Source organism: Prinia subflava, chromosome 7 (genome assembly GCF_021018805.1).
Source record: "Prinia subflava isolate CZ2003 ecotype Zambia chromosome 7, Cam_Psub_1.2, whole genome shotgun sequence".
Classification (NCBI taxonomy): Eukaryota; Metazoa; Chordata; class Aves; order Passeriformes; family Cisticolidae; genus Prinia; species Prinia subflava.
Window position 1 is genome coordinate 33,089,605 of NC_086253.1, and position 14,421 is coordinate 33,104,025.

A 14,421-nucleotide genomic window follows, 5' to 3' on the forward strand; every position below is an offset into this window, starting at 1 on the left:
ACATATCCAAGGACCCAGAGGAAGGACAGATGATGCTGATGTCAAAAATCTAACTTTTTGGCAGCTACAATAGATGTTATCAGATAGAGTACAGCTAGCCCTAAAGTGTTGTGTCAGTTTTCTTAGAGAAATCATTGTCTGTGTTAGACTTTGAATAAAGCATATGAAGAACTTAGAAAGCACAACATTTAATGCTTCAGGAAGTTCTAGACAAAACTGTTACGAGCCACTGTGCAAAGTCTCAATGACTGCAAGCACAAGGACACAAAGTCTTTGAAGTACCTACTGTTGTCAACACAGAGCTGAGTCAGCAGTGAGAAAACTAGAAAACACATCTTGAATATTTTATCAAGAAAAATAATACAGGGAAAAACAAACACTGAAAAGATTCATCAAGCTCTAAAAGCACATATTGCAAGTAATTTACTTACAACTATTCAACTCTGCAGATTTGCTGATCCACAAACTACAAAGACTAGAACAACTCACCTACAGAAATTAAAGTAATTTAAGCAGTAAATACAAAAGCCTTAGGTTCTGGAAAAACTGTTTCTAAATAGCAGAATGTAGATCAGCACTTTTGGATTCTGCTTATTTGTTTATTTAGATCTGGTTTTAGACAAATGGTTACATTTCATTGAACAAGTTCACATGTAAAATTACACTCATGCTGATCTGAAGCAGCAGCCTGACTGAAAGAGGCACTCAATAGTCCGAGACGTGCTCTTGTCAAAATGTTCTTGGATAAACACAACACAAGCTCCCCTGACATGACTGATTTAGACAACCCAAGGAAAAAACCTGCCCCAGGAAGAGTTGCCATTGACTTATTGCTTATGACATACTGAATGCTCTGTTTTAGTAGAATTCTTGTGCCAGATTTAACTTTCAACATGGCCTATTAATTTATTCAAATAATCAATAAAACCTACTAAGATTATATTTTATATTGCTTTTTCTTCTCTTTTGTGCAACTTTTAACACCTATTTAGTACCTAGGAAATGCATGGGAGACAGGGACAATGTCTGGGCAGAAACTTACTGATGTTTCAATGAGAATTTTTTAACTCAAAAGCAGACCAGCTGAGCTTATACAAAGTATGTTTTGCATTCTCTGATTCTAAGGAGCATAATGAAAGATGTGAAGTACAGAAGACTTAGAAATCTGAAATGTCTGCTTCAACTAAACTAAAATTTAAATCTGTCATTTTGTACCATTTTATTTCAAAGAGCACGTAAACAAACAAGTTTTACCAGAAGAAACTACAAGAGTGATGATATTTATTTAAAAATGAGGAAAAAAAAAGAAGAGTAGTCCAAAGCTCAAGAACAGAAGATGCCACTACATACTTTTCTCAGGACAGTCTCTCAGATCACTTTAAATAACAGTGAAAGAAATTGTCTGTGTCACTCACCACTTCATCTTTGTCCTCAGGAGTTAGCTGAGCTGAACTTCTTTCTTCCTCCTTCTTGACTGATCTCTCATATAAATCACTGACAATGAATGAAGGGTAGTATCTGTCCTTTAGAGTTTCATAAACATCTGCCTGAATTCTGTAGAACACTTCAATGCCTTTGTTTCCCACAAGACTTTGCTGTATTTCCTTATAAAGGGATTTTTCCACAGGTATTTCTCTGCTTTCCACAAAAAAATTCTGGTAAATTTCACTCACCAGTTGAGGTATTTCAGCCTAGGAAGCAAGGGAGAGGGAGGGAGAAAAGAATAATGAAAATGTATTGAAAATATGAGGATGACTCAGGACCCAGGTGCACAATTTGAAAGATAATCAAGCTAATTTCCTTTCCAAATGTATGAGAAGACATCTGTAAACCTCTTAGTGAGATCAAGTATGCTGCCTGCCTGTGCACCTCTGCTAAGCAATCAATTTTACAAGTATGGATATTTATTACGTGAAGAAACAGCTGTGCCCTAAAATTGCTAGAGCTTCCACACCCACTCTTTTAAGTGTTCCAAAAGCTGGCATTAAAAAGAGGAAAAGTGCTAGAGCAACAGTGTGGTCACCATTTTAAATTCAGATGATAAAGCTCAGCTGTATCAGCTCTCCTGTCTTCTGCTGAATAGAATCAATTCACTTTATACATGATTATAATTAAATTGCAGGGGAAAAGGAGAAAAAAACTAAACAAGAAGAGGAAAAAAGCACAACTGAAGAGACTTTTAGCTGTGCTGGGTAGAGTACTGGGTATTTTACTGAGCACAGTAAAGTGCACAGGACTGAACTTTTCATTAATGAACAGGAAAGAGAGAAAGTAATGCAGCACAGCCCATGATCAGCTCCCTAAATTACCATCTCTCTAAACTGGACAGAATTAAAAAAGGTTTATCCAATCCCTCAGTACACCACAATGTTCTTACCTGCCTCATGTGACAATACCACAGCCACACGACTGCAGGACACTACCTTTTTGTAAGCTGCCCCTGTAGTTGCAGATATATCCACTTCCATACGTACATACATATTGTTTTGAACAGGGTGAGAAAAATCACAGCTGAGAGGTCATAAAATGATTTATAGTACCTTTTCCAATCATGAGCAGTTTGCAAATCAAAACTGATTTACAGAACTCTCTTCACAGTGCCTGACAAACTATTTTTATCAACACTCTCTAGCTTCACTTGGTTGGTAGTCATTTCTTCAGATTGCTTTAATGGTTCACTACTCATACCCTACAATTTGTCTCTCTGTTTACAGGATGTTTTCCATTTGACTGGAATAAGAACAATAAAATTACAGTGAACAAAAAGTTAACTGATAATAAATAATGAAATCTGTATTTCATGCTAGCGGGAATCCTGAAGGTTTAATTGTTTCCCCCAAAAATCCACCACACTGGTCACGAACAGCAAATTTGTCCTCTACACCATTGCTTCAGGGTACTTGTTGCAACTTTAGGTGATATTCCCTATCCTTGTTTCAGGGTTCTAATTCCTACTTTATTTTAGCCAAAATTAAAATATTGTTTCTTCCCTCTATCAGCAGTGTGGCATTCCTGGAGAAACTTAGCTGCTACAGATTAGGGAAAGGTCTTTTAAAGCAACACTTCTCTTCCAAAAGGATTTTAAGATCATATATACACACAATTTCATTGTTTTGGATTGAATGGGCTACCTGTAATTGGCAAGATGAGAAGCTCATGTACACTGGAATGTGCTTCTAGGTTTCACCTGAACTTATACAACTAAAGCCTGCATGTTTTACTGCATGTTTTTTCTCTGGTGGAGGGGGAAATAATTCTACTACTTTTGCACATCAAGTACTCCTTTTAACAGACGTTGTTACATCAACCAGCCATAAATCATCATCACAACAGCCCACAAATTTTAATTATAATATTATCCTCAAATATTGACATGAAGCAGTTAAAAAAAGAAACTCAAATTGCTTAGAACCCATCCTATGCTACTGATATTTTAAAAAACAAAGACATTTCCTAACATCAAGATCACAACAAAGAGTGTCATCAGTGTACAAAGCCACATCCACCTTGTTAGCATTCTTCAGACTCTCCACAGACTCCCAAAGGCCGATCAAAGCCGTCTTGTCCATCCTCTCCATGTAGATCCGGAAGTGCTCTCGGTATGAAGGGTTGGCCAAAATTTCTTCAAACTGAAGAATCTGAAGAAGGGAGAACTAAGAATAAAAACTGGGAAAATGCCTAATTCTAACTGCTTTCCTTAAAGGGAAAATCTTTTCACTATGCATTCCACAAATGTGTCCTATATTCAACTACACAGGACTCCTACAGTAACAGGTTTTTTTGCTTCATTAAAAAAAGGAGTTGTAAGTATTTAGAAGATAAATTCATCTATGCTTCTATCAGATAGTAAATACCTCCACATCTTTCTGATCAGAATACATTTCAAAGGACTAAGATGATATTTCAAGTCACTCATGAAATGCTATTGTCAAAAATTTAACTGCCAATGTTGCTGCAAAGCAGAGGAGCCAAGCTGAAAGCTAAATGATCTGTTCTTTACTTGTTTTGAACACCAGCAGTTTCCATACCACAGCCCACAGAGCTTTGAGATGTATCTCAATTATTCCCAGAGACACAGAGAAAGATGGAATACCTTGGCTGCTACGGCGTTTGGTGGCCAGTTCCCACTGTTATTGAAAAACATCTATCAGAAACGCAGTCAGGAATGGGTATGTTCTGTGATATAATGCTCAGGACTTTTCCTGAGTGAAGAGGGTGTACATCAGGCAGCAAAGGAAACAAAACACAGACTTCCTGTACCCATGCAGATGCTGCAGCCATTAAGAAGTTGCATTAAAAAGCCATTATCACGTCCTTATCTCAACTATTTTTGTGAATCCAGGCCTTTTCTTTGAGACAAACATCTGAAAACAAAACACTTCCCTGACAAAATGATCAAAACTTCCCATACTGAACAAAATTAATAACCTTGTCATTCTCTTAAAAACAGGACCGATTTTCTAAATACCTCATCAAAACCAAGCAACCTTTTCTCCCCAACCCCCCAGTCTTGCAGCTGAACCAGTTTTCATGTCACTTCCTCAGTGCCATTACTTATATAACAGGAACCCAAACACACGACTCAGAATAGTCTTAATTTCTTTGTTTCTCACAGGCACCAACCAACTCACACCTTTTTCTTTGACTAGAAATGAAAATCCTTAAGCACTGGTGCTAATGATCCTTTGCATTTTGTAGCAAAGTTTAATTACTATGGAGCAAGATGTCAACTCTGACATTGAGGCCTTAATAAATTCTCTAATAGCATCGGAATACCTCCCTCTCTGGGAACACCACTCATTTTCCTAAACCTAGTACCTGTGAAACTCTACAACCAAGTTGTGTGTAGGAAAAACAGTTTCCTTATCTCAAGCGACATGTGAGGAAACCTCTTACATGGGTACATACACAATTACTGGCACAAAATCAGTGCCTTACCAAACCAAGCTAAACGTGGTTCTTTAACAACAGCAGCCATCTATGTTTTGTCTGAAACAGCTCCCTGAAATTTTGGGCAGTGTTTAAGTAAATTATATTTGTCTCATATGAAATTTTCATTTGTGTGTTTAAAGTTCCCCTGTGGCAATCATGTGCCATTCTTCTCTTTATTCTTTACTATACCAATATCTTCTGGACATGGCATTGCTCAAAGCTTTAAAACTGTTTAGATCTATGAGCATCTGCCTTTAAAAGCTCACTCTATAAACCTCACTGAAAAGCAGAGAGTACCTTGTTCAAGCTAAGCTTAATACAGAAACGGTGATCAGGCTGTCAAAAAGAACACCACAGACACGGCAATTTAAAGGCCCGTCTGTGATTTAGCCTCATTACCGTGCATCATATTCTCTATTCAATCATTTTACCAAGGACAGTGATTTCACATACAAGTGTAAGAGGGTCTTCCAGCCCCTTGAACAGATGTTTTCCCCATCTCAGGGACTGTCAGCTCTGTAAAAAATAGCAGAGTTAGTAAATCACAACATGGGGCATGTGCTGCCACTTCTTGAGTGAGAGGTCACCTTGGTCTCTATGCTTCTATTACCAGGCTACACGCACTCCGGCTGCCAGCATGAGAGTAACTAACAAAGGAGGGTACCTAACAAACAAACCCCTCTCAGAAAGAACTGGGGGCAAATGCTGTGCAGGGAGCAAGGCAAGTGCACCCATCTCTCCCACCTGACAAAGGGCCCACTGCACCAGAGCCCCATGGTAATCAAAGCAGTGATGCCTAGCAGCAGTGTTACATAAATCTCCTAATAAATATCGGCAAACTAAAACACTTAAATAAATTAATGGGCTGAAAAGCTAACTGCCTTTCAGAAATGAGACCTCTCAAATGTTTTCTTGATTTTTCTTTAAGTCTGGTCTATCCTGGAATTATTAAATATGTTAACAGTGCTATACTAAAAACATTATGTTACAGCTGCAATGCCAATAATGATAGACACAAGAGAGTTTTAGTGTTGAGGTGAAAAATTATAAAATGCCTGTGTGCTGATTTTGCCTGGGGTAGAGTTAACTTTCTTAAGAGGCTGGCAGGAGCTATGTTTTAGATTTGTACTAAACACAAGGCTAACAACATAGAGATGATTTTGCTATTGCTAAGCAGAGCTTAGCAAAGGTCTTTTTTGCTTTTGGTACCGCCACACAGGAGAGCAGACTGGGGGTGTATGAGAGACTGGGAGGACACACAGCCAGGACAGGTGACCCCAGCTGACCCAAGGGCTATTCCAGACCATGGGACATCATGCCCAGTGTGTAAAGCAGGGGACATTTGGAGTGATGGCTGTGTCCTCCCAAGTCACTGTTACCTGTGATGGGGCCCTGCTCTCCTGGGCATGGCTGCACACCTGCCTGCCCATGGGAAGCAGTGAAATCATTCCTTGTTTTGCTTTTCTTGTGTGTGTGGCTTTTGCTTTCCCTATTAATCCGTCTTTAACTCAACCTGTGAGTTTTCTGGATTTTACCCTTGTGATTCTCTCCCCAGTCCTGCTGGTGGGGGACTGAGCCAGTGGCTGTGTGGGGCTTGGCTGCTGCCTGGGGTAAAACAACAACAGTCCTTTTCGGCACCCAACTATTCTGTGGATCTTCCTTCCTTTTATGATTCAAAGAAGAAGTTCTGCAGTAATTTGTAATGCTCAGCAAGCAATCATTTTATGATTCAGTATCACCATGGATTACAGCACAAAACTCTAAGCTATGTTGCCACATACGCAGGCATTAGGGCATGTGTACACCTTCCAATCTAATATCCAGTTAGCAGATACAATCTTAGAATTATCAGCCCCCACAACAACCCTTCAAATCCTGTTAACTCAAGAGCAGCTTCCAGGTTTGGAAAAACCAGAAGCTTTAGTGTTGCCACATCAATTCCCTGCTTCAGCAGGAATGTAATTTATATATCACAGCTGGTCACAGGCTCTGCCTAAGACTAGGAAACGGTTAGCTTTTTCTATTTTGTTTGTCTTAAGTGGGGTGCATTAACAAGCATCCCTAGCACGTGCCCAAGAAGAGACTTGTCCCTGGCCCTACAGAGCAGAGAATTGGTCTTGTTAAATCCCTAAAGATAGTCACAACCTCTCTCTGGACAGGAGCACAGAACAACCAGGTAATTTAGGTCTGCACAGGCACCAGGCACAGACTAGATGCACTGCATCGTATTTCTTTGCAACACACTGGATTCCCATCCACTACAACCACACTGACCTGTAATGAACAGCCCAAATAAAGCTGGTAATAGCACTTCAGGTGGTTGGGATGAACAGCATTTGGGTCACTACAGGAAGTTTTCTGCTGGGATAACTGCATACAGTCAGACTGCAGAACTTCTGGTTGCTACTTTGGATTTTTTTCTTTTTTTATTTTTTTTTAATTTGTAGAAGCCAGGAATAAGTGGAATGTAAAAAGCAATACTGATAAATACCTTTTCCCAAGTTGCATTTTAAAAAACCCTTAACTAATGTTCTTCCATATATTGACTAAATTTAAAGCCTGTATTTATCTTGTTATGTTTTAAAAAGTGGCAAGTCATCAGAACACGGTCTCTGTCCCATACAGCAATGTGAACTAAATGCAATGATTATTTAAGTATCAAGAAGTATATAATAACCACATAAGATACTTAACTATTTTACTGCATATGCACTAATGTAAAAGTCCCTGCCTTGAGACTCACATGTTCACAAACATACTTCTGTCATAAGAAAACCCATCACTAGGCAACAGGATGACAACAATTGAAGCTTGTTTTCTTAATATTCCCAAATTCTGTACCATGATATATCCTGACATAACATGATCTTACAATCTGAAGCTCAGAAATCACCACGAAAATCTGGTAAGTCACCAGTTAAAACAACATCTATCCACAGATGCAGTGGAAGCAAGATTTTCTGCAGGAGTTTCACCTTAGTCCTCATCAGCTGGATTAGCAACATGAGCTCGTTCCACCTCAAAAGACACTCAGACAGTTTCCTTGCTATTACACAGCTAGTTAAGGGTCAGATCCCTAGACCCCCTCCTAGAATCCACGATCCACAAAACAGCTCCACTAAGAAGATGCTGTGACTCCATATGTCAAATCTCACAGGCAAGGTGGTGTGGCTGTTGTGCTCAGCACAACAGAGAAAAAAAAAATCATTCACTGAATAAACACAGAGAACAAGAATTCAACTAATTACTGCAGTACTGTGCAGGCACAGTTTCCAAGAAAAAGGACTAAAACACACTGACTATAAAGAGATGCTTTATCTATTACACTTACTCAAACTGTGTTTTCTCCAAAACAAATCTAGCACCATGGGCAGAGATTTAATCAGGGTCACAGGTAATGACAGAATTCAGATTCAGAGAGTAGCTGAGGTTTGTTTGTTTGTAAGCATTTGATTATAATTCATGTATTTAGGATTTCCCTAGAGAACCTGGATTCAGGAAAATTAGGCAAGTGAAACATGTACAAAATCAAATGAATAAAAGTCACAAGACTGCATAATCAAACAGAACACTGACAGCTCCAAATAATCCATCTCCATATATAAGCTCATAATCAGAACATGCATAAAAGACTTTTTACCAGCAATACCATTACTCCCCTACTACTGCAGTCAAGGAAAAGCTTCCTATAGGATGCATAAGTGAAATCAAAATACAAGTTTAATTCACTAGTTAACTCTGTTCAGCTAGTACAAGAAATTCCCCAAAGTTAATAATGTATTCAAGCTTCTGCACTACACTTACATAAATATTAATTCAAAACACCATCAATAAATGCCCATTTCTGACCTATTTCATGCAAGTTAAAGAAAGGAAAGCAAACATACAGTTTCTTCTACAAAAGCTAGTTCTGCAATTTAGATGCTACTTTAACAGAAAAGCTGGCACAACCATACTCTAAGGAGTCTATGGGCCACCAGCTGCAACCTACCAAGGTATCTTATCTACTAAATCCCAAACAGTCCCTTTCCCTTTTTCTTAGAAAAGAGCCCGAGTGTTCAGTCAACACTGCCCAGATAGGAGGGGCCCACACCCAAAATTACACCAGCTGCCTTGGAGTAAGAACCCAGATGCAGCTCCCACAGAGCTGGAAGAGGATGGGAAGAAGCAACAGTGAAGAAAGACTCTTCCTCAGCAGTTTTCTGTGCTCAAAAGGGGACAGCATGGCTGCCATCTCGCAAGCAGCCTCCCACAGCTTCTTTCATGGCAAGGGAGAATCAGGGACAAGAGAAGCAGTTTCCCTATTTTCTACACTGACATGACTTTATAGGAGTTCTAGGGCTTCATCACAGAAACAACAAAAGCTTAGAAGCAAAACTGCCTCAGATCACACTGTTTACACCATCAGCACAGCAAACGCCTGTGCAAGAAGTCATTATTGCTATTAATAGTACTGTTCACTCAATATTGAGCTGCTCATTGGTGTATTTGCAGGATATAACCCCAGGTCAGCAACTCCCACTAAAAAGCCCCCTTGGTTTATGAAACATGCAACATCAACTTCAGGAATTTCTTTGATTTTAATTATAATGTTGTATTTTATTATATTCCTGACCAATCCCTGCCCCTATAAAGTGCATCTTCACTACTGGGCTCCATTCTTGAACAATCTTTTGTCTCCATGTATCTATCCAGAAAAGTTCATAACGCCTCAGCAGGCATCAAAAGTGGCATCATTGGCTCATGCAGTGCAGCCACATGCTCCCATCTCTTTTTTTCCTTGGCACCACTTGCTACACCCAGCTTCAGGAAAGAGATCAGGACTGTCTTGGCACAATCTATGACACACCATCTGAAATCATACTTTGAGGACAAGTGGGGAGTAGAGAGTCATTGTGTTTCAGACTTTACTCAAGAAAAACAAAATACAAAAATAGGAACTATTTGTCCATTATTCCACTTTTTCTAACATGCTACTAAGTTACAATTATTATAAGGACATATCGAAAATTAAAGATCCCGGCATGAAGAGATAAGCTATCTCCTACCTACATGAAAAACATTAAAATCTTTTCACATTTGAATATATAAGCTACTGTGCTTTGCCCAAAGGTAAAAGAGTGGATTACAAACGAAGTTGCTAAAATTTTTAAAGATTTGCAAGGCTAAGTAGTCATTTTATTTCTGTAGACGCTGGCCAACACAACAATAGTTACTTCTAATTCCAGACTGCAGTGATATTGAAAACCTGCATTCAGTCACAGCAGCTTTACCAGAGTTTTTCTGCAACAACTGCCCTGAGTTTTGTCAATTGCATTCCATAAGCATTTACTTTTGAATAATTCAGTATTTTCAAAACCCACACACATTTCCTAAAGTAAATATAACGAGGGCTAAAGACATATGGCACATACGTTGGCCAGTCTTATTTGAAAGCAAGTTGCCACTTTCACAAAAGCTGCTGCCATGTCCTTATTAACTCCCTACAGGTGGTATGTCTGCAAAATCACACGTCCTTACAAGCCACTCAGTCCTTTATGAAGTTTCACATTCCAATATTCCAAGCCAAAAAATCAATGTGTTTTTTTCAGGTACTTCAGTAATCTTTTCCCAAGGTAAATAAACCATGCAGCAATTAATTTGTACTTGGCTCCTGGGGGAAGGGAGGGATTAACGACAGTGAGGTAACATGATCCAGTGGTAACACATTCAGAAAGACCTTCAGACAATGCCATTTATACCTTCTGACTCGGAGGGCCGTCACCTTCATCAGAAATGCCATCTTCCTGCTGGTCATAAGCAGGCCCTCCCAGGAGCCTTATTCTCTTCTCACATTGCTTCTTTGCCACTGTCAGCTGATTAATATACCTCTTCACATTGCGAGCCCTCAGTAGGTCAGCTTTCATTGCTGCAGTTTCTTTGCCTTTTGAATCTAAGAATAAAGCAAATCAGAGACAGTATTTTACAACGTGAAAATATTGTACCGCTGCTTCTGTGACCTGTCTGATCAAAGCATCTGTGATTCATGAATCAACTACGCTCATCAGTGCAGACACTGGCAAGTTTGTATTTGAAACAGAATGATGATTTTGAAACATTCTGCAAAGGTAACTCAAGGGTTTACACAATGGAGTTGAGGGGAAAAAATCCTTATTCAAATGCATAGCAAATCCCAACCTCTCCAGCTCTCTTCTTATAGTTTGTTGGAAGACACAGCCCAAGACTTCCACTACAGGATGTACACTTATCAGATGGCATTAAGGAAATTGCCTACAGCCATGGCACATGATAACACATGGAGCCGATGGCCTATATACCTTACTAACACAGCACTGAGTGCCTGAAGTCACGAGGGACTGGGCTCTCACCTCCCCAGCCCAGCATGACACATTCCCACACATCTCATTTGCCAAGCCAAACTCCTTGTGCCTGATGTGAACAGCACATCATACAATATCCCCTCCAGACAACTGAACAAAGTTCACTCAAGATGGTCAGATGACTAAGCAAAAAAAATCTTATAATGCCACATCAAGACTGCACAGTACTGGTAAAAGTAATGTCAAGATGACAGTCAGCTGAATAAGACTTCGTAATAGCCAGTGTAATGTTTGTGCATTCTACATTCCATCCTTTTACCAGGGTCTAAAAAAAGGAGCAGCAGATAAAGCAGATATAAAACCTTATTGTGTGGAAATCATGTTTAATATCTGCAGGCCACAGCTCATTCACATTTATCCAGTTTATTTTCCTCTTGCTCAATAACACTCATGCTTTTTTGGGCTGCAGCTATTACTCAGTAGCAAAGTACTTGGGTTTTACTTGGCTCCTGATTATCTGATTGCTCAGGGATAAATAGCAAAAATCTATTCTACTCCGTTTTCAAAATATTAAATGCTAGCAAAATCATGTAAATAAAAACAGCATTCAATGTTCACTGAACTTGCTGTTAAGAAACAACTACATAGGTTTGTGAATGCACACACAGCAAAAAGGAAATCTCTCACAAACTATTTAAAATCCCTATTTTAAACAAGTTCCTAATACATTACGGCAACTTCTCCTTTTACAACAGTTTTTACCCTTATAGTTCCCCCTCAAAGCCACATGTAAGTATTGCATGCAACTCTTAAGTTTTGTCATTTGCATACTGAAGGACAATTCAACATACATGGAGCTCCCTGAAGTTCTACACATAACTGAGTCCAGATATTCTCCCATTATCTTTGCCCATATTTTTAAACTCACTTGATTTGCTTCATGTATTTCTGTTGATAGGGATGCTTCCTGATACAAATACTCTTAGTATTTTAATGGATGAGTATCATTTGCATCTGAGATGCCATGTAATAGTGAACTAAAAAGATGATATTCACTGAAGTAAATGATATAATTACTTTGCCAAAAAAAAAAAAAAAAACCAAACCCAAAAAAAAAAAAAAACCTAAACCATCTGTTTTCCTGGCATGTTATCTCCACAGCAAAGTCAACAGAGCACTTAATTTAGTGTTTCAGTTCCCTAAACAGAGGTACCAGTATTAACGAGAGAAAAGGAAGGGAAAAGATCTTAAGGACAAAACTATGCTCTCCCCCAAATCAAAACTTTTACAGCTATTACAAATACAGAAACAGAAATTTAAAGTGAAGATTAAACCCCAACCTTTTCCCTGCTCCACTTGACTCTAAGATGATTTTTTAGAAGCTATCAATTCTTTCAATAGTTTAAATGCTTTGGGCTCAAAATGCACACTTGAAACCCCACACTTCTGAACTCACAAAGAGTATAATGCAATGATCATTCAGCCTTCTTAAAGCAAAAGTACCCCTCTTGATGGAAACAAGGCGTTCTTGAAGGGTTTTCAAAGTACACGTCTGCTTTACCTGAAATCTTATCATCCTGTGACTGCAGCAGGCCTCCAGGAGAGATTAATGTGCCTACCATTTCCAGTGATTATTTCCTGTCTTAACAGAGATTCTTCAGAAACATTTACCTCAGCTCTTCATATCCAAAAGGAGCCACTCCACCCAAGCATCACTCAGGGCAGTTGTAAAGATCAGCTGCCAGCCTGATTCTGCTCCATGGATAAACAGGACTAGTCACCGTGAAAGCCTGGCGGTGACGTCCTTCACAAATAAACAAGAGGCTGAGGAGAAGCAGAGCAGCACAGAATGTGGCTAACATGCTACAGTGCAGGAGAGACAGCATGGAAGTGTGGGCTAACACTAATGCTTCCCTCTTCCAAATTATGAAAGACAAGCCAGCAGAAATCAGGAGGAGCATCTTCAGCACAACTGGAGAAGGTTAGGTGCATCACTGATTTTTTCCAAATCCTAATCTGGTTTTGAGATTTTAGAGATTTTCAGATCAAAACTGCTCTGCTTTTATCATATTAAGCACTATCAAAACAACATTTGAAGTTATAAAGACTTCTCTTTTTAATCGATTCTTGTCTGATTCCACAATCACCAAAATACTGAGACAGAATTAAGAGTGCCTTTTCCCATTTTTGAGTATCAGGAAAGATGATGTTCATTACATTCAGGTATCACTGCATAAACCAAATAAAACCAGAAAGGCACAAAAGAAAAGGCTTGCATGTATTCACACACCCTCCAGCAAGCTTCAATAAATGGAAAAGAAGTAGATTTATGCTACTAAGACATTGTTTCACCACAATGCAAGGGGTAAAAAAGCATCCTTTGAGTAATATTTTTTTAACTATTAACAACTTTGCAGTTTGGGTATTTTTCTAAAAAAATATTATTAAAACAAACAAAACTCACTCCTCATCAGCAAGACAAGAAATATGCTATTTTGGGATTTCCTCCCCACAAGCTGCATACATGTTTACCAGCAGCAATGAAGCAGAGCCTCCATCTCCAAAGGAGCAAAGTGTCTTTTACTAACTTCCTTCAAAATAATTCTCCTTACCTGGGGAAATTTTGACAGGACATGTACTGCATGGAGGAACTTCAAATTCCAAAAGGGTACTGTGCACCTCTCCCAAAGGCAACCCAAAGCAATTAGTACCAAAAGCAGAAATTTCAAACTCTGCTTATCAATCAACAGTTGTAGAGAATTTAAATTGCACCAAACAACATTAAAATACAAATGGTTCAAATGAGCTCAAACTTACCAAGCAATCAAAGCTATGCTACCTGTGCAAATTATTTTATTCTACACATTTTCGCACATTTGCAATAATTTCTGACAAAGCTTCCACACTGTCTTCTAAATCACTCATAACTATCCTGATTTGAGCTAAGCTAGAAGTACATCCCCAGAAACATATCCTGGAGCCCACCAAAACAATTTCTGAAAAGTGATTTCTCATACCTCATTTTCTTTCCTCTTTTTTTTTCCTGTGGTGGTTTTGCTACTTGAGCAGGTTTATATCTATTAAATACATCAAACTGAAGTACATACTCACATCATCCATTTTTAAGTCAGAATATGGGGCCTTCCAAATTGTCATGTCAAAAATGTCA

General features: G+C 38.8%; 1 protein-coding gene across 1 annotated transcript in view; it reads right to left on the reverse strand.

Annotated features, from left to right (window-relative positions):
- Positions 1-14,421, reverse strand: part of SNX25 (sorting nexin 25) — a 100,942-nt gene that overhangs the window by 35,933 nt on the left and 50,588 nt on the right. Inside the window, exons 7-9 of the mRNA XM_063402109.1 lie at positions 10,674-10,864; positions 3,507-3,638; positions 1,416-1,691 (exon numbers count right to left, since the gene is read on the reverse strand). Coding sequence (XP_063258179.1) covers positions 1,416-1,691; positions 3,507-3,638; positions 10,674-10,864 — 599 coding nt within the window. The remainder of the gene's footprint in view (positions 1-1,415; positions 1,692-3,506; positions 3,639-10,673; positions 10,865-14,421) is intronic.